The sequence below is a fragment of the Alligator mississippiensis genome, chromosome 4 (genome assembly GCF_030867095.1).
Source record: "Alligator mississippiensis isolate rAllMis1 chromosome 4, rAllMis1, whole genome shotgun sequence".
Taxonomy (NCBI): Eukaryota; Metazoa; Chordata; order Crocodylia; family Alligatoridae; genus Alligator; species Alligator mississippiensis.
In genome coordinates, this window is record NC_081827.1 from 131098063 (window position 1) to 131119670 (window position 21608).

The following is a 21608-nucleotide window of genomic DNA, read 5'->3' on the forward strand; positions in this document are numbered from 1 at the left end:
TACCGCGTCCAGTTTTGGGTGCTGCACTTCAAGAGGGATGCGGGGAATCTCAAGAGGATCCAGAGGAGGGCCACTCGCATGATTAGTGGCCTTCGTGATAGACCCTACGGGGGGAGGCTGAGAGAGCTGAATCTCTTCAGCCTTCACAAGAGACGGCTGAGGGGAGATCTTGTGGCCGCCTATAAATTTATTAGGGGAGGTCAACGGGGAATAGGGGAAGCATTGTTTAATAAGGTGCCCCAGGGAGTGACTAGAAATAATGGGTGTAAACTAGTTGCGAGTGGATTTAGGTTAGATATTAGGAAGAAATTTTTCACAGTAAGGGTGGCCAGGATCTGGAATGGGCTTCAAAGAGAGGTGGTGCTATCAGCTAGCTTGGAGTCTTCAAGAGGAGGCTAGATAGTCACCTGGCTGGGGTCATCTGACCTAGGTCCTCTTTCCTGTGAGAGGCAGGGGGTCAGACACGATGATCCACTCTACAATCTATAAATCTATGAATCTATAAGAATGGCTGGCCATTCAGAGTGTCTCTCCAGTGCTCTGGGTGACCTCACTTGTCTTGGGAACATGCCCCACTTTCCCTCTGCCTTTCCCCCACTGGTCCAGGGTGGCCTGCCTCTGCTTCTGAGGGATGGAGGCTTTGGAGCAAGAGGGGGACTTCCCTTTGGGCATGATCCTATTGGTGCCAGGCTGAGGAGGAGCAAGGGCAAGGGGGTGGTGCCTCCTGATATGCATCAGCATCCCTGTGATGCTGAAGTGTTTCTCATCCTTGCCCTGGCTGGTCTTGCATTGGCAGTGCAGGCAGATAGCATACTTGGGATCATCTGCCATGCCAAAATGATCCCACTCTACACTACTCCCTTGCTTCTGGGGTGCGGGTGCCTTATCTCCCTCCTCAGCAGGCAGAGGCACAACAACAGGGGAAGCTGATCCACCTACCCCCACAGCCTCCTTTGCAGCGCCTTCTGGAGAAGGAGACCTGGCTCTAGAGGAATTTTGAAGGGTGTGGAGCACAAACTCATATTCCCCTCCTTCCCCAGAATTTCCCTGGGTATGGCACTGAGCTCCCCTGGTTCCATATGCAGCTCCTTCTCTGGCACTGGGAGGCTTATGCTGGGAACTGAAATTGGGGTGGAAGAGACTGTCATGCTGGTGCTTGTCATGCTGGTGGTGCTGGGGGTTATTATTACTGCTGGTGTTAGTGGAGGTGGGGCAGGTGCAGACACTGCTCCCATCTCCGTGCTGCCACTAGCAGCAGAAGCCTCATGCCTGCTAGGGAAGACTGTGCGTCTAAGTTTGCATGGGGGGGTGGAACTTATAGCTCTCCCTCTGCCCTCTCTCACTTCCCTGCCAGAAGACCTGGCACCTGCCTTTCCAGCATGCTTCATAATGTTTGCTGTGCTGGAAAATGTGTGTGTGTATGTAATATATCTTCTATGTGTTTACTATATCTTCTTCTTCTATCTGCTTATTTGACTATATCTATGTGTTTACTATATTTTCTTCTTCTAGCTGTTTATGTGACAGTGGAAAGCTTTCATGCCCAGTACAAGCACTGGCCTGCCTCCTATCTATGGGCCAGCCACCCACCTCACTCTACTGCCATGCCTTGATGTAATATTAATAAGATGTTACTCAGGTAGGAGGCTACCCATTTTGAACACTAATGTTTAGGGGGCTATCTGCAGCTCTGTTCCACCCCTACACTGCAGCCCAAGCCTCAGAGATGACATCCACCAGTGGTTTGCACTGGGTCTTTCATAGCACATATACACAAACAGACAAACAAACACATACTGGGCTCCAAGCCGTTGGCTCCCTCACTGGGGCTCAGACACCACTCCCTCACTGGGGCTCACTGGGGTGTGCCACCCCATCCAGATTAGGTGGCAGTAGCCCTACCTGGCCCTGTGCCATGGGGTATTAGACCCTGTGAGGCTCAGGTGGTCATAACTGTGCCTGGCCCCTGCTCAGGGTCCCTGTAGCCAAAGGACTCACAAAGAGCCTGGGTGCTGCTCCAGGTCCCTCCACTGACCTGGGCCCCACCTCAGGATTCCCATGAGCCTGGGCTCCCCCTGTACTGGTTGAACCAACCAGGGATGTGGGGGCTAGGGTTATAAAGCACCCCACACTCGTCTTTCACCAGGATGGTGATTAGCCTGGCATTTCTTGGGGACTCCCCCAACATAGGGAGCCCCACCAGATCCCCACTTCTCTGGCAGGGTGCAGTTTCATGTTTTACCATGACAATTGAGGCCTCTTCCCCCCCCACACAGCCTCACCCTGCCCTCCACAGTATTCCTGGCAGAGCTCAGCAGAGAGATGATGGCTGATCAAGAACTGCCTTCAGCTCAGGGAGCTGGGCCTTAAAATGGCCACCCCAATCAGACATCTGTCGCTCCCTGGCCCAATTCTTAAAGTGGCAGGCACTACCAGTGCCCTGTCGCAGCTTATTTTACTATATCTGTGTGTTTATTATATCTTCTTCTATTTGCTTATTTTACTATATCTATGTCTTTACTATGTCTTCTTCTATCTGCTTATTATATCTTGTATCCAATCCTTTCCAAAAAGAGAGACTAGCAGGAGACTATGAAGTCATTCACTGCAGCCACCCACAGTAGCTTTCACATGCTTTTGCTTCCAGAGAGAGAGCTTACAAAAGGGACAGAAAGGCTTGACACAGATCCTTATATGCTGTTTTTCTGTCCCTCCCCCAGAGCACTGGGATTGGAAAGATCCCCTAGGGGACAGATTGCAGACACTGGCCAGTTACAGATGTCAATATCTGTGAGGAATCAGTCCTTTCCGCCCCCGCCTTCCCCCTCCCTCTTCTGAGTTTCTGTTTCCGTGTAAGCTTGGTTCCAAAACTCCAAAATTTTCTGAAACATTTTGGATGGTTTCATTTCATTTCAGAGATGTTTTGGAGCCTTCCATTTCATTTCAGATTTGTTGTTTCAGGCACTGAAATGAGCTGAAACACCTCTGAAATGAAACAGCTGCTGAAATTTTGCACAGCCCTAGTAGTAACTGCATTGCTCTTCACCAGTACAGTACCTTATATCTTCTGACTTGAGTGCCTGCCTTTTTACTTTACTGATTGCTAGTGGTTTTCTGTCAAATTCAGATGAGTTGGAACCTTCCTCTCCCAATAAACAACCATTTAAAATCACTGTAGTGCTGGTGTCACAATAGCCATATATATATATATGTGCATGTGTGTGTAGCCTAGATCAGTGCCTCTGCCAAGTGCTGGTATCAATCAGAAATCAGTCAGTGTACAACTCCCATGCACATACATTGCAGCCTTGGAAACAGTGATCATTCAGCTTAGCAAATATGTGTCCCCTTATGCAACAAATATTTTTTGTCTGTTGTTGTATCTTAAAGTAAAATATTTTAGAAAAGCACTTAAGCATTACAGGGGGAAAACAATTAACCTAAAAAATCCTATCAAACTGAATGACTGGTTTCATTTTTTCTCAATGTAATTACATTGCACAGGATATAGTGGCCTGAAGTCATTCTCAAATGTTTAATGGCCAAATTAGAAAAGCTTAACAAACAAACAAACTTATTATTATATAATGAAGAAATAGAACATGCCATATCCTTGCTCCTGTTCCAATGAATTTGTTCCAACAATGGATGTAAGGGAAATCTCTGATATAAAGCTTATAGAGCCAATCCTGTGCATCTTGTTCCCACTTATTCATGCTGGGAATGTCAGAGGCAGGAAGGAATCTGCATCTGCTGAGTTGACAGAACTACCCCATCTGGCATTTCTGCAACTGGTGTAGATTCATAGATTCATAGATGTTAGGGTCAGAAGGGACCTCAATAGATCATCGAGTCCAACCCCCTGCATAGGCAGGAAAGAGTGCTGGGTCTAGACGACCCCAGCTAGATGGTTATCCAACCTCCTCTTGAAGACCCCCAGGGTAGGGGAGAGCACCACCTCCCTTGGGAGCCCGTTCCAGACCTTGGCCACTCAAACTGTGAAGAAATTCTTCCTAATGTCCAATCTAAATCTGCTCTCTGCTAGCTTGTGGCCATTATTTCTTGTAACCCCCGGGGGCACCTTGGTGAATAAATACTCACCAATTCCCTTCTGTGCCCCCGTGATGAACTTATAGGCAGCCACAAGGTCGCCTCTCAACCTTCTCTTGCGGAGGCTGAAAAGGTCCAGTTTCTCTAGTCTCTCCTCGTAGGGCTTGGTCTGTGGGCCCTTAACCATACGAGTGGCCCTTCTCTGGACCCTCTCCAGGTTATCCACATCCCTCTTGATTTGTGGTGCCCAGAATTGCACGCAGTACTCCAAATGTGGTCTGACCAGCGCCCGATAGAGGGGAAGTATCACCTCCTTGGACCTATTCGTCATGCATCTGCTGATGCACGATAAAGTGCCATTGGCTTTTCTGATGGCTTCGTCACACTGCCAACTCATATTCATCTTAGAGTCCACTAGGACTCCAAGATCCCTTTCCACTTCTGTACCACCCAGCAGGTCATTCCCTAGGCTGTAGGTGTGCTGGACATTTTTCCTCCCTAGGTGCAGCACTTTGCATTTCTCCTTGTTGAACTGCATTCTGTTGTTTTCTGCCCACTTGTCCAACCTGTCCAGGTCTGCTTGCAGCTGTTCCCTGCCCTCCGGCATGTCCACTTCTCTCCATAGCTTTGTGTCATCTGCAAACTTGGACAGAGTACATTTCACTCCCTCGTCCAAGTCGCTGATGAAGACATTAAAGAGTATCGGTCCAAGGACCAAGCCCTGCGGGACCCCACTGCCCACACCCTTCCAGGTCGAAGCCGACCCATCCACTACGACTCTCTGGGTGTGACCCTCCAGCCAATTCGCCACCCACTGGACTGTGTAGTCATCCAAGTCACAGCCTCTTAACTTGTTCACCAGTATGGGGTGGGATACCGTATCGAAGGCCTTCCTGAAGTCTAAGTATACAACATCCACCCCTCCTCCTGTGTCCAGGCATTTTGTAACCTGGTCATTAAAAGAGACTAGATTGGTCAGGCATGATCTGTCTGCCATGAAGCCGTGCTGGTTTCCCCTCAGCATAATTTGTCCTGCTGGGCTCTTGCATATGTGAGCCTTGATAATTTTTTCAAAGTCTTTGCCAAGGATGGAGGTGAGACTGACTGGCCTATAGTTGCCCGGGTCCTCCTTCCTCCCCTTCTTGAAAATGGGGACCATATTGGCCCTTTTCCAGGCCTCTGGGACTTGGCCCGTGTGCCACGAGCGTTCGAATATTCCCGCCAGTGGCTCTGCAATGATGTCAGCCAGTGCCTTCAGCACCCTCGGATGGAGCTCATCCGGGCCTGCCGACTTAAAGGCATCCAGTTCTTCCAAGTGACTCTGCACCAACTCAGGGTCTACGCATGGAAGTCTGGCGCCTTGCTGCTGCCTCTCTACAATCCCAGTGAGAGACTTGTCATGCCCCTCACTTAGGAACACTGAGGCAAAGAACTCATTGAGGAGTTCAGCCTTGTCCCCCCTGTCCGTCACCAGTTGTTTCTGCCCATTTAGCAGGGGTCCTATTCCTCCCTGGGCCTTCCTTTTACTCCCTATATATCTAAAAAACAATTTCTTGTTGTCCTTTACTTGGGATGCCATCCTTAGCTCCATGGTAGCTTTGGCCCGTCTAACTGCCTCCCTACAAGCACGAGCAGAGGAGGTATATTTGTCTTTGGTGATCTCTCCTTGTTTCCACTTTTTATGTGCTCCCCTTTTGGCCCTTAGGCTGCCCTGGATTTCTGCGGTCAGCCAGGGAAGCCTCCTAGCCCCTTTCCCTCTTTTACCCCGCATGGGGATCGTCTCGCTTTGTGCCCAAAGGATCATTTCCTTAAGGCACAGCCACCCTTCTTGGGCTCCCATCATTTCAAAACTCCTACTCTGCAGTGCATCCTTGACTAATCGCCTGAGTTCATTTAAATCAGCTTTCCTAAAGTCTAGTACTTTCACCCTACTAGTTACCTTACCCACTCGACCAATGTAAGTTAACATACCTTAGGAATTAGTTTGCTCTATATACTAGGAAACATTCTGGGACCTGGCAGCCAATGGGGAGCAGAAGGGGAAAGGGGAGAATGATATCTTATTGCTCAGTGTAGTTGAGGATTTGGTTCATTATTCAGTAAGATTTTTTTCAATTGCAGTGATACTGTATGGAGAAGGTCATGGGCATCACACTTAAGAGTCAATGTTAAACAGGTTTACTGAAGCTAAACTGATAAATGTTCCTAGTGGCTCTTGAGCATATTTGGATTCTGATTTCTATTTACAGTAATATTAAGGACTTTGAAACAAGGAAAATACTGTTATGTTAAGCAGTAATTATGTTCTTCACTGATCTAAATCAAAGAATATAGTACTGATCTCTGACTGCCTAATGTTACAAGACATTGTGGCTGATGGAGAACCTTGGAGACCGGCATTGGTCTGGTTCTGCTCTTTAGTAACATGCCATGGATTAGAAGACAATGTGAAGGATACCTATCTACTGCATACTACAGAATTGTGTTCTGTGGGTAAGAGCAGAGAGAGGAACAGGGGGTAGAGGTAGAATAGTCTAACAGTGGCTGCAAAGAGGCCTAGTAGAAAGAATTCCTTTTCCTCAGCCCACTCTCTCATCTCCCTCCAAGGACTATATGGTTCATGTAGTCACACTTAACATAGGAAACAATATGACTTTTTCCCTTTGTACATATGCAACTCAAGGAAATGAAGAAAAGGAAGTTACTGAGACACTAGTCCTACTGGGAGGTAAATCATTTGCATTGCATATACATTGGAAAGAAAAATTATCACCATGCTACCAGCACTCACGGGCATGTTACTGCAAGTCTGTAAGGCTAGGGGCAGACACTACACATAAACCAGTTTAAGTGATCAGAAACTGGTTTAAACCTGTAACAGAACAGATGTTCAGTGCACATAAACCAGTTTGAAAATGGCTGAAACTGGTCTGAGATAAACCTACTTGAATGTAGTATCAGACTTAACTGATTTGGCTCAAACCGGTTAATGCAATGTCTGTCCCAGACCCCTTGCTGTTTTAAGATAAATCAGACTCCCCCAGCATCCTGAAATGCTCTTTTGGCTGGATGGGGTTCTCTGCTCCACAGCAGGGCTGGCCCCTCCACTCTGCTCCCTGGCTGCTGCTCCGGTAGGGACTGCAAGCTGCTTATCTCTCTCCCCCTTAGCACTCCCTGTTAAGCAGGAATTCCACCCTTCCGTCTGCCTTGCCTGTGTATTAGCTATCACATGTTGACTACAGTCCATGCTGAATCAACAGGCAGAATCAACAGGAGCTGGTAAGGTCTCTCCATTGTTTTCTTAATGGGGCAATAAACACTGAATTAGGGGTGATAAACACTGTTATCAATTCCCTGCTGGGATAATCAGAGTGTCCTGCCAGAGCCTGGCTATGCCCCGCCCCTCAGCTTAGTACTGAGCAAGGGAAGGGAGGGCTGCTCTCAGGCTAGAAGTTGGAGGGCCCTCCAACTTCTAGCCTGAGCCAATGCAGGCATGTGCCTGCATTTCTGGGATGTCTGTCTGGTTACAAAACTGATTTAGCCTAGACTGGTTAGACTAACCTGCAAAGATTGAATCAATTCAGGCTCAGCCTTTTTGAATGTCTGTCCCTAGCCTAAATGGACAGGTTTGATGTATTTTTATAACTTTATTTGGAGACTTTGGGTAAAAGCCTCTGATTGAAGTATTTGAATTTGCTGGGATTAGATTGCTAAATGCAGTTTACCTGTTTGAAATCCTGAATGTTTAACAGTCCAGTTCTACTTTTGTCATAGGATTTAAAAGATCGTCTCATTGGTCTCCAACAGTACAAGATCTGGGGCTGAATTTTTAGCATTGCCTTGAAAAATGTCAGACTCTGTGGTCCAGGATTCCTCTAATAAAGTGGGGAACAAAAATTTGGCATGTGTTAATGTGATGTGATAGTCAATAGTCATAATCATAAACTGGCATATAAAGGTGTTACAGTAACATTCTGAAGGTACCAACATTTGACTGTACCCTACTTGAATTCAGAACTTATATCTATGAAATTATATAATCATTTTTCACAAGGCTTTTTTTGTCTTTTTAATATCCTCTAGCATATAAACATACTTAACAGTCAGTACCAGTTCCTAATTCCCTGTTATTTCCACTTGTGAGGCTAGAGGTTTTCCATATTCAGGTTTTGCCTAAAGGTGAATATATCCATCTGCCAATTTTGAGATTAAGAGCAATGGGATGGCAAAATATATATTATATAAACTGTCTTGTAACTAGTTTTTGAACATTTCTATATCTGAAATAGCTGTGGCAAGAAAAAAAAAAACTTCTGTGGGACTAACTGCCATGGGGGGTGAGGGGGTTGTTGTTTTGGATTCAATAGACTGAATTGATAGAATGAATTTGCCTTTGTAAACTATGTGTTTATAGACACTGTAGAATTGTCAAGGATGACAGTGACTTGAGCTGTATAAAGTATATGGGCCATAAATGTGGGAAAGAAAAAGTAAAATTCATTTCCTTCATCCAAGACCATGTTGTGGAGTTATTAGGAATCTCCTTTAGCTGTTGTTCTAGCCAGTCAGCAGGGTTGGAGGCCATGGTCTTTTTGTTCCAGCTGCATAAAATACTCCAGGCCCTGAAAATCTCACAATATACAAGGGAGTCCTGTACATGCATGGGCAGGCATGGCCCTTCTGCTGCTCCCAGAGCCATAGCAAGTTCATTCAGTGCTTTAGGGGTAGAGAGGGTGTGCAGACCACTGTAAGGTAGGTGGGGGTAGGGAGGTGGGGGAGGGGAAGTCTTACCTTCCAGGGCTCTCTGCACACTGAAGGCAGCTCCTGCCATTGCTGCTGCTATAGCAGGACCTGCTCTGGCTTCAAGAGCCCCATGGCATGGGCTTTCTGGGAGCCATTTGAGTGCAGAGCTGTGCCTGCTATAGCTAAGATTTCCCAAAAGAAACATCATTCCACTTGCCCCACTCACCTGTTGCCCCCCAAATACACAGCACCTCAGGCTAGTACCCCACTTGCTTCCCCAAGTTACACTACTAGTTGCTGCTACATGGGGCTTAAGTGCTGCAGATGGCTTCTGCAATGTTCTCTGCATACAGAGTAACTTTCACTGTAATATCTTGCAAGGTATACAGCAAAGGGATACCTTTATGTTTTAAGAATTTAAATGCATAGGATGCAAAGCAACCTGACTCAAGAAGTCTATGGGCCAATGAGAGGCAAAGCACTGCTTGACCTGGTACTGGCTACTGGGGATGACCTAGTAGGCAACCTAGTGATCGATGGGAAGCTGGGTGACAGCGACCACGAGCTGATCACCTTCACCATCCGCCGAAAAGCTGGCAAGTCAGTCAGCAACACGGAAGTCCTTGACTTCAGAAAAGCCAACTTTGATAAGCTCAGGAGGCTTGTCAGTGAGGCCGTAAGGGACCGTGACCACAGGGAGAGGGGAGTTCAAGAAGAGTGGTTGTTCCTCAAGGGAGCAATCCTCAAAGCACAAACTAAGTCTATTCCATCTCGGAGGAAAGGCAGCAAGAGGGCACAGCAGCCCCCCTGGCTCTCCAGGGACCTAGCAGACCTCCTGAGGCTAAAAAGAAAGGCCTACAAAGGATGGAGGATGGGAGTCACCTCCAAGGAGGATTTTTCTGCACTGGTCCGGTCCTGTAGGGAGCAGACCAGGAAAGCCAAGGCTGCAACTGAACTCCAGCTAGCTTTGAGCATCAAGGACAATAAAAAGTCCTTTTTCAGATATGTGGGGAGCCAGAGGAAAAGCAGGGGCAACATTGGACCCCTGCTGAACCAGATGGGGCAACTGACAACTGATGCCCAGGAAAAAGCCAACCTATTAAATAGGTACTTTGCATCAGTCTTTCATCAGCCCCATGGGACGCCCATGCCCACTACAGGGCCGGGAATTCCAGGTGAGGGTGATCCCCTGCCCTCCATTAATGCTGACTTTCTGAAGGAACATCTTGAGAAGCTGGATACCTTCAAGTCAGCTGGCCCTGACAATCTTCACCCCAGGGTACTCAAGGAGCTGGCGAGCATCATAGCCCAGACTCTAGCACGGATCTTTGAAAACTCTTGGCGCTCTGGTGTAGTGCCCGAATACTGGAAGAAGGCCAATGTGGTGCCTATCTTCAAGAAAGGGAGGAAAGTGGATCCGGCTAACTATAGGCCCGTCAGCCTGACTTCTATCCCAAGGAAGATCTTAGGAAAGTTTATTAAAGAGGCCATCCTCAATGGACTGGCCGACATCAACATCTTAAGGGATAGCCAGCACTAGTTTGTTGCAGGTAGGTTTTGCTTGACCAATCTCATTTCCTTTTACGACCAGGTGACCTATCACCTGGGCAAGGGAGAAGAGATTGATGTCATATATCTTGACTTCAAAAAAGCCTTTGATCTGGTTTCCCATGATCGCCTCTTGGAGAAACTGGCCAATTGTCACCTTGGGTCCTCCATGATCCACTGGCTGGAAAATTGGCTCCGGGGTTGGACCCAGAGGGTAGTAATTGATGGAAGTCACTCATCATGGTGTCCTGTGACCAGTGGGGTCCCCCAAGGCTCTGTCCTTGGACCCATACTGTTCAACATCTTCATTAATGATGTGGACACTGGAGTCAGAAGCGGACTGGCCAAGTTCGCCGATGACACCAAACTTTGGGGCAAAGCATCCACACCAGAAGACAGGCGGGTGATCCAGGCTGACCTGGACAGGCTCAGCAAGTGGGCGGACTAGAATCTGATGGTGTTCAACGCCGATAAATGCAAGGTTCTCCACCTTGGAAAGAAAAACCAGCAGCATCCTTATAGGCTCGGCAGTGCTATGTTGGCTAGCACTATGGAAGAAAGAGACTTGGGGGGTCATCATTGACCACAAGATGAACATGAGCCTGCAATGGAATGCTGCGGCTAGTAAAGCGACCAAAACACTGGCTTGCATCCATAGATGCTTCTCAAGCAAATCCCGGGATGTCATTTCCCCTTGTACTCGGCCTTAGTGAGGCCACAGCTGGAGTACTGCGTCCAGTTTTGGGCTCCACAATTCAAAAAGGATGTGGAGAAGCTTGAGAGAGTCCAGAGAAGAGCCACGCACATGATCAGAGGTCAGGGAAGCAGACCCTACGATGACAGGCTGAGAGCCCTGGGGCTCTTTAGCCTGGAAAAGCACAGGCTCAGGGGTGATCTGATGGCCACCTATAAGTTTATCAGGGGTGACCACCAGTATCTGGGGGAACGTTTGTTCACCAGAGCACCCCAAGGGATGACGAGGTCGAATGGTCATAAACTACTACAAGACCGTTTCAGGCTGGACATAAGGAAGAATTTCTTTACTGTCCGAGCCCCCAAGGTCTGGAACAGCCTGCCACTGGAGGTGGTTCAAGCGCCTTCATTGAACACCTTCAAGAGCAAACTGGATGCTTATCTTGCTGGGATCCTATGACCCCAGCTGACTTCCTGCCCTTTGGGCAGGGGGCTGGACTCGATCTTCCGAGGTCCCTTCCAGCCCTAATGTCTATGAAATCTATGAAATCTAAGAGTACAGCAACTCAAGTAGCCAAGCTACTAGGAAAGAAATTTACATTATTAAATCTATGTATAGTGAATTCCCTTAGGTTAGGAAATTGAAAATTCTCTGACAGGAGCCTTAATAGTCTTGCCTCGCTTCTAACTGCTGATAGTGAACAAGTGGTAATTCTTAAGGGGACAGACACCTCAGAGGCAGTATTCTCGCTAAGCTGCGTGGTGTGTGTGGTTGCACAGGCACGCTCATGCTGCACTGCCAGGTGCACGTGCGTGGCCACGCAGTTTAGAGGGAATGCTGCTCAGTGGGTGCAAGTACACTAAGTAGCAATCTACCTCTCCACACCTAAACCATAATCAGTTCCCAGCTTAAATGAGTTTAGTAGTTGAATATCTCCATAGAACATTGCTACTGACCTTATCTAAAACAATTAGACAAACTTGAAAACAGCCTAATACTGAAAAATGACAGGTGAATGAGTAGATCTATGGAGGGAGTTTGGCACAGTTCCTTCTGCATTACTTGATTTAGACGCTATTACCAATGATTCTGTTTTTCCAATGTTAGAACCCAGTTTTCATGTCTGTTCTGCTTTCCTTGCATTACTTGAGTGGCTATGGGAGTGCAGAGTACCTGTAACTCCCCTGGGAGGATATCCAGCTCCTTTAGTATCCCATTTATTGTGTAAGAAATAACAGGCATGTGGGTGTTCTGGATATGGGACAAGAAGAGTGGCTAGAATACAATGGATTCTAGCCATTCTAGCCATTGCACTCTGGCTAGTCTCACTTGGTAGATGGAGCTGTTGATGAGCGATGCAAGTTAGAGCTGCTTCGGCACTTTGCTTATGGTACTAGGTCTGAGGTCGGGAATGTGGGAGTAACCAGCGCTGTACCCCATAACTACTGCTTCCTGTAAGAAAGTAACAAAAAAAAAGCACCGTATACATACCGGCTCCCGTAACTTCTGAACAACCATCCTTTGTAACACTGAACTTCCTTGAGGTTTCAATGACAGGACACAACATTGAAGGAACTCATAATATGCAAATTTTCCATTGTTCTTAATGTCATATTTTGTTGTTATTTGGCTAAATTCTTCTTTACTTAAATCCAAATTGAACTTCTCCGCTATAGCTAAAGAACCACAGACATATCAAACAAAGGTTAATTTACCATCCTTGCAAATAGCCTACTGTTGTCTTGGATTGACAAGTTATTAGGGATATGTTGACAGGCCATCAGTTTCAGTGTCTCATACATGTGTTATCTGGATCCTGCTGTAGGGAAGGGTGGAGGCAGACATTCACATTTAGCAGGATATTAGGTGAGTGATAAAACTTTAATGAATTTGAAAGACAGCACAAGAAATAATCACTAATATTACTTGAGCTGTAGTACTAAGCTACTAAGCCAATATATTCCCGCACCAATGAGTTTATATAGGATGATGGAGCAACAATCTTCAGCCTGTTATGTGCTGGTGCATTACTGGGAATGAAGAGACAAGAAATTTTTGTCTTAAAAATACACAGTAGAGTGAAACTTCCCTTACCTGGGAATGAAATTTTGGCCCTAGTGAAAGCAAAGGGATTTCTGTCACTGATTCCAAGAAGGCCCGAATTTCACCTTACTTAAGAGGTTAGTAGGGGGCTGCTTGTACCTATCAGCACCATAAACAACTTTACTACTGAGGAGTGTGGGACCCATCCATTAAATATGCTGAGCCATGTTGCAAACACTAGATAACACCATGTTCTTCTTCCTACAAAGTAGTAAAGTCTGAAGAGTGGCGCGTTCCTTTCCCCATCTTAAACCATTCTGCACTGTAACACTAGAATGAAATCACTCTGGTTGTATCACTGTTACTACCTGGTAAGGGTGGGATTTTCTCATAGACTGACACCTAGAAAGAAACCAGAGCATTTTCTAGCATGAGTAGCCCATTTCAGGCAGCAACAAACCTGAGAAATCAGACCCTGGGATTTCTCCTAGCTGACTGACATCCTTTTCTTTGCATTCTTTCAATATTTCTCTCCAGGAATGCTGAATATTCTTTCTTATCTTATTTTCTATTGGTTCACAGTTCAGCAAAGGTGGGGACCATGCCACTGCTGTATGAGGTCGGCTGGATATTGGAGTCTGAAAGAAGCAGACAAAAGTGAATTCCCCCGAATGTTCATTGTTTTGAAAAAACACCAAAAAACAAATCATATATCTAGTGTTCCAAAACTTTAGCCCGAGATACTCTTTGATGTCCACTTCTTTATGACTTGATTTGTGTCTGCATTATTAAGATAGAATTACTGTTTCTTCCACTTCCACTACACAATAGAATAGACAGCCTCCCATTAAGACAGCATGGGGAGGAGCACTGAAGTCCTGTTCCCACAGAGATGGATTGGAAGAATACCGAATGCCTTCCACACTGCTCAACCACTTCTTCTTTTCTCATTTATGCTGCATAGAAGCTCTCCTCTACAACAGCAGGGATCATGACTGGGAAAAAGAAAACATAGCATGCTCCCCACTCAGCAGAATCTTATTAATCATTCTGAGAAGTTGGAGAGGTTTGAGCCTGGGTAAGCCCTTGACCTCATAGTCTAATGGTACCATGCAAACTGTGCTGATGTTCTTTATAGACAATAGGTCTTTCCCACATTCTTGTGGATTTCAGGTTTACACCATACATCTTAACTGAGCCTCTCACACTCCTTTTATGAAAGCCCACTGGTCCTGATAGATGATGAAACTGTTCTGGGTCTATTTCTAGGCCATGCATTTTGGGAGGCCTGTGCTCCCCCTGTCCAAGTTTTTTTTTCATCTCCTTATCTAACTCACATTGAGGCAAATGAGGAATTTTCCCTTGATTTCTGTGAGAGCTGTATCAAGTCCATAGGCTCAAAGAAAGCACACAATAAGTTGTTAAGACTCTCAAAAATAAGAATATACAGTTACTACTATAATCAAGATAGCAACAGGCCAATGTTATATCTGGCAAACTTGTTGCATTTTTAATCTATTCAATTTGTTACTGCTTTTTCAAGAACTACCCATCTCTAACTGGGAAAATGATCACATTTTCCAAGCATTTAATAGTTTTAACCCTTGTATTTTCTTCTGATTTAAGCCTCTGGTAAGAAGAATATGCAACCAAAAGGTTCAAATTAACAAGAGGAATATTTGTCAATTCTTTTAATTTTCCTCCTGTTCTGTTCTTCATTTTTTCCTGCTCTGAACTCTAGTGCTTGTGAAAGGTGCTAAAGTGACAATACAAGAGGCTGAAGTGCTTTATGTTTTCAAAATATATTACCCTGCCCAGCTAGTAGGCTTCCAACCATGCTCAGAAACAGAACCTTGAGGCAACTTAGTCTCTGTGGCCGTGTGTAGATGAAACGAGGGGCATGTGTGCATGACACTTTAAAGCAGGCTAAATGCTTTTGCAGTGCTTTAATGGTGTCAGTGTTTGCACTCCTTGGTGGCGCATTGCACATTAATTCCAGATGCTGTAAGAAATTCAGCAGTGTAATGGCTCTTAAATGACTTGGGGCGCAGCTGTGAAGCAAAGCACTGGGCTCCGTGCAGCTCAGGCACTCTGCAGGAAGTCCTGCAAGCAGCCTGGCAGCAGCCTGGGAAGACAGGCTCCACCTAAGAGAGGGGAGAAAAAAGAGCGGTGAGCCTGATTTCCCTCCCCCCCGGAGCCTCCCTGCCTGCCTGCCTGACCTGTGCAGGGGCCCAGTGCTTCCCTCTGTGGCTGCTGTGCCTCCCAGGACAGCCCGAGCCAGGCGCCTGTGGGTGGGAGCCGCCTGGTGAGGGGCTGCTGCTGCCATGGAGGGAAGTACCAGCCCCCCCAACCTGCAGCCCAGGGACTGCTCCGCCCACTGGCATCTCACCCTCCCCTCCCCACTGCCAGAGAGACAGGTAAGTCAGTGTATGTATGACACGGGGGTTTAATAGGCCCTAAATTGAAGTGGTGTTTTTAAAAACCCACCACTTCAATTTAGGGCCCCCATTTTGTCTACACACATGTGAATTCAGTCCTTGGACTCTTCATTTGCGTCTGCCCTTTAAGGCACAGGATTCTAACCATATGTAAATTGGCATAATTCCACTGACTTAGGTGAAACAAAATTAAATTACACTATCTGGCCCATCTTTTAACATTACAGATTTTCTGAAAATTGCTAAGCTTTTTATTAATGTAATTTAGGGTCCAGTTCAATTCTCAGTGAAATCAATAGGAACATCTGCATTGACTTGGATGCATATTAAATTAGACCCTTAAACATGAACATCCAGAAAGCTCCCTAAGTGAGCACCTACTTTGCTTCGACCAAAAGCTGAAGATGCTGTTTTGGGGCATGAAGGCTGAGAAGATAACTGTGACCCAGGCTCTGCAGGAGTACTACAGTTGGAGGCAGATGCAGGATTGTTTGCAACTGGAGTGTCTGATGGCATTGTCAGTGCTTCAGCATTGAATGTCTTCAAAAAGTCACAGTACTTTAATTTCCCATCAGCAGTGACAGGCACTGTGTTCCAGAGGTTTTCAAACTAATGGAGAAGCAAAATACCATTTTTTGTAAATGCTAGCTTGGAAAAAAAATCTATTATGTACAGAGCACTAAAAAAATACTGAAAAGAAACTGAGAAGATGACTTGGAATGGCAGGAATCCTAGGGCCTAATTTAATAAAAAAAATCACAGCTTCTCTGCAGAAGCCTACACAAAGCTGGGAAAGCAATGAAAAAGGGATTTCTGCAGGACATTTTTTAATTGAATTGGGCCCTTCATGGGCTGTTTAAGACTACTAAACCTTGTGATTAGACACAGTGATTGAGCTACAGTATAAAAGAACATTTTAACATAAAATGTAAATCAGATGCATGCTATACCTGTATCCTGTCTAAGCACCAGTGAGTGAAGTTTCTCATTCTGTAAGGTGCACCTAAATTCTACAAACATCTCAACAGATCATTCAGATTTCCTCAGTTATTTTATCTTCATCAACAATTTATTTAACCCTCAGGGCAAAAATGTCTCATCACAAAAGTTAAAAGAATGCAGTGGAAAAACTGCATAGCCTTTGAAACCATATATTGTCATAATACCATGTCATGAACTGTATCAGTACAAAACAGATAATTATGGAACAGCTGGGGCCAGATTCTGATACCCTACTTCTCTTGTTTGATATTTAAATGCTTACATTCAGTCTAATGTGACTTGCTATGTACCACTCAGCATTACTAATAATGTTATTGGAATGTACCTCTCGGATGATTTATAGAATTCCAAGAAGGCCCAGATTAGGGTGATCTGACACCCACTGAACAGCACTTAATACAATAATGGCACTTACTCTCACTGAATTAAATGGGATTACTTATGATATAAATTACTAATCAATACGATCATCACAATTTGCCCATTAGTGAGCTGCACCCAACAGTTCTTTAAAAAAGAGCAGTGCTCCCTTTTAGGGTCCTCATTACTGATTTTTAAATATATATATATAATCAAAATGGGAACCTTAATCTGCTCTTGATTTGATCTTTTTTTTCAGCAGATATTTCAATTCTAAAGGAAGCTAGTCCCCTGTAAGGCTTTGATGCATGTGACAAGTTGTAGTCAAACTTCAAAGGGCAAGGATGTATTTTGAATTTCCCTTTCAACATTTCCCCCATTGGCCTGGCTGCTATCATTTTATTAATTTTATATATATTGTATTCACCAATAATGGTGGATAGCAATTAATAAAATGCTATCATTTTATTAATTGTATATATATAGTGTGTATATATATACACACTTTGCACTTCATCTAAGGATCTCAAAGTGCTTTACAAATGTCAATTAAATATGGCAATATCTTTAAAGCTCTGTTAGCTATAGATAGTAGGGATGTGCGAAGCAGGCCATATTCAATACCGATTCAGATTTAGCCCGATTCAGGGGACAGTGATTCCATTAGCTGATTTGGATCACTGTCCTGATTCGATTCAGCCAAATCCAAATTTAAAGATTCAATTCTGATTCGGAGAATCAGCGATTTGCCCATAGACACAGTTTTTTCTACATACGTCAAGGTATCAGGCATGGCTCACAAACACTGAGATGGTGGGGCAAATGGAGTGTCCCACAGGAGCTGGGGGAGGGGAGCCCGCATGCTTGGCAGTGGACCCAGAAGTGGACTTGAAGTACTTCCAGTCCACTTCTGGGTCTGCTGCCAAGTGTGTGGGGAACCCCCATGCTTCCCCAGTTCAGCAACTGGCCATGGGGCAACCCTGGGTGCCCCCCCCCCAGGCCCAGGAGGCAGCAGTTGCCGAGCCTGGGGGTGATGGGGGGGTCCCCCACATGCTTTGCAGTGGACCTGGAAGTGGCCCGGGAGTACTTCTGGTCTCCACTTTTGGGTTTCCTGCTGAGCACGTGGGGGACCCCCCCCCCCCCGTGCTTCCGTGGGATGGTCCATCTGCCCCACTGCCTTAGCATTCATGAGCTGCACCTGGTACCTTGAGATATGTAGAAGAACCATATAAAGCTGTGTCTATGGCCGAATCATCGAATCTCTCTGAATTGAATTGGAGGCTTCTGATTCGATTCAGAGAGATTAATGGGTCTTCTGATTCAATTCAGATTCAGAGATTTGCCTGCCAAATCGGGCTGAATCTCCTCCGAATTGAATCAGCAACTGAAGCTTTGCACAGCCCTAATAGATAGATCATTACAACCACCAATGAAGTGCAGCTGCTTTTGGGGTGGCATACAACAGCTTAGTTAAACAAGAGAAAAGTTTGCATTCAAGGAAAGATCTAGGGAGATTGAGGTAGATAGACTGGTACAATAAAAGTGTAATTTGGAATTTGTTCAAGACATAGTGGCTAATGCTCCTACATATATATAGATAAAGTCTGGGACATCCAAGCCTTGACTCTTACATCTCCTCCAGAAGGATCAGACCATATGAAACTCACTTTCAGTAAGAAATACTTGATCTATAGTGTTCCATAGGTTCCAACTGAGCCTTTCTACTGTCAGGTAAAGGTGGGCATCATCCAGAAGAGGATACAGTTGACTTCCTTTGTGACTTCATCTGCTTCTGACCATTAACAATACCTTTGTAAAGACTTTGAACCATAACAACAGCATGGTCTACAAATTGGAAAGATCTCCCATGGCCCTGACATGCTTCTGAGAGGCCTATCAACATCAAACTGCCTCCTAGAGATACTGGATTTGAGTCACATTTACACAAACTTCCATTTAGGCATAAAAGAGCCTGTGTTTAAATGAGAATCAGGCCCACTTCTACTTCCACTTGTGCCTGGCAGCGAATCCATCTTGATTTTATTATTTTTATTCCTTCGTGTTGAGCCTCTTTCAGTATTAAACAGCTGCTACTCTCTCTTTGACTCTTTTCTATAAAGAGTGTGAAATCTAGCCTGGAGGATGTTTCAGCTGGAGATATGTGGCTTATTATTCCTAAAGATGGGGAAAAAATAATTCCCTAAGGTTGGGGGTTGCCAATTCTCCATCCTACCCCAGGCAAAGGCCCATCCTTTGTTGCAACACTGAATGTTTTTCATGGGATGGGAAGAAGAATGCTTCAGGTTTTTGCTAGGAAATATTCTCTCCAGGGAAAATGAATTGATGGATATATAACAAAATTATTATGGAACAAGTTTTAAAATGAAAAAAGAAAGGGTTTTTTGTTTGTTTTTGTTTTTTGCTTTTTTACACAGCATGTAATAAGAACATAAAAGTGCCATACTGGGTCAGATCAATGGTTCATCTAGCTTAGTTTTCTGTCCCTGACAGTGGCAGGATTGGATGCTTTAGAGGGAGAGCATTGAACCAGATAGATCTAGAGTGAATTATCCCCTATTCATTACCCAAACTGACATCCACCATTATTGGTTTAAAGATACCAAAGGAAACATCTCCAACCAAATTAACTTGTGGAACTCATTTCTGTAAGATGTTATTCACACTGATAATTTAACCAGGTTCAGAAAAGGACCAGACAAATTCATCCAGGTTAGGTGCATCAGCGGGTATTAAGCATGATAGCTAGGGGTGCACTCTCCAAATTAGGATTGGAAGCTGTAACAGAAGAGGAGCAGGTGGCAGATAAGTCTGATAGCCCCAGATGTATATATACTTCTCCTGAGCCTCCACTCCCAGCCACTGTGAGAGGCAGGCTTATTTACTGTACAAGGCCAGTGGGCCTAGGTCTACCAAGAAACTATAAACATTCTTAGTCAAAGGCAGTCCACTTTATAAGAGACAGGAATATTGTACAAGATAGGCCTGTGATCTGACCCAGTCTGGCATCTCTTACATTCTTAACTATTTGTGGACTGTGAAATTCATGGATGTATCTGCAATAAACAATCACTAAGAGTATGAATTTTTTATGGCCTAGGTGCTTTACATTTTTTCAGGTTGTTTTACCACACTGACCATGACATAGCTCCTTTAGGAAGTAAGGAAAGGTGGAACACAACTAAGTAAAATATCAAGTGTATGCTAAGGCTGTCTTCTATTTTACTAACTATGTAATCTCTGGGATGAAAATCCCTTTGATGGAATTAATTTAAGTATAGTAATAGAAGCCACTGCACCATTCATTTTTGGTCTAGCACATATAGCAATTTGGGGAAAGCTGGACTCATTTGTTCCCCTGTCATCTCAGCACTGCTGGCTGGGATGCTGACAAATCCCAGCTGCATTCCAGGTACAAAAATCTATGCTGAGACAGCAGCTGATCTAGTGGGAACTTTATGGCAGAAATGTAGCCAGGACGTGAAAGACCTCATGGAATAAAGTCCGAAACCACAGTCCTGTCTTCTGCCCCAGGAGGAAGAGGACATACAGCTCCAAAGAAAAAAGATTTGCTGCTTATAGCTCACCAGCAACAACTCTCTTGTGTAGCCAGTGCACCATAGCTGAGCAGCCTATGAACCACTGCTACAGGAGTTCCATGCCATCCCTTGATTATATCCCAAGCAATCATCCCAGCATAAGAATGTGAGTTATGAGGACCATGGGCTGTGGACAAGTTTTCTGTTTTCATGGGGAGCATTATTATTAGCTGGGGAATAATCTACAAAACTATACATCCAAAAGAGTCACTTGTAGAGATAATGGACTGAATCCACAAGCCTTTGTGGGGGCGGGGGTTAAGACTATAAGAATTGCCATTCACTGGGTCAGATCTTTTCCAGTATTCTGTGTCACACAGGTTGCATTTACATGAGACGCTGATTGTGCAGTAGTCCATGACTACTGCGCAATCAGCATCACAAAAATGAAGTAAGGCTGGTTACTGTACAGTCATTTAGCACTTGTTTATGCAAGTAATGACTGTTTGATCAGCATCTCATGTTGATGTGGCCACAGTGGCAGAGCATGGACTGGATATGGCCAGGGTTTTTTTTCCCATTGTTCCTCTCTCACTTGCAGCCTCCAGCATTTAGGGCACTGACAGATGTGAAGAAAAAAAAAACAACCAGCATTTTACCAGAACAGGCAGCACATTAGTTTGACACAGCTCCACAGCATCTGTATAGATCGGGCACTTCAGTAGGGATTCAATCAGCTATTAGATAAAAGTGCCAAAAAGCCCTGCTGAAGCACCCAATCTATACAGGTGTTGGGTAAATTGGGTCCAACTAATGTGATGGGCATGTGCTGTGCTTGGTGTGGGGCACGCCAAGCTTAAACTAAAGCATCGTTTTTTCCCCCATGGCTGTAAGCAGTCTTAAGGTCTACGAAGTTCTGATTCAGAGGCTTTAGCCCTAGCTCCCATGGTCAATAGCTACTGATGTCCCTTTCTTCCAAGAATTTGTCCAATCCCTTTTTGAATCTGGCTAACCTGTCAGCTTCCACATCTTGTGGCAATGAATTGTACACCTGAAGTATACACTGTGTGCAAAAGAACTTACTTTTGTTAGTTTTAAGCTTACGATCCACTAGTTTCATTTTGTGAACATTAGTTCTTGTATTGTGCAAGATGGTAAACAATAAATCCTTAT

The 21608-nt window shown here is 45.0% G+C and overlaps 1 protein-coding gene across 1 annotated transcript in view; it reads right to left on the reverse strand.

The window, feature by feature from the left end:
• EFCAB6 (EF-hand calcium binding domain 6) overlaps positions 1–21608 on the reverse strand; it is a 208210-nt gene that overhangs the window by 3700 nt on the left and 182902 nt on the right. Inside the window, exons 19-22 of the mRNA XM_059726207.1 lie at positions 15898–16125; positions 13539–13716; positions 12527–12711; positions 7776–7925 (exon numbers count right to left, since the gene is read on the reverse strand). Coding sequence (XP_059582190.1) covers positions 7776–7925; positions 12527–12711; positions 13539–13716; positions 15898–16125 — 741 coding nt within the window. The remainder of the gene's footprint in view (positions 1–7775; positions 7926–12526; positions 12712–13538; positions 13717–15897; positions 16126–21608) is intronic.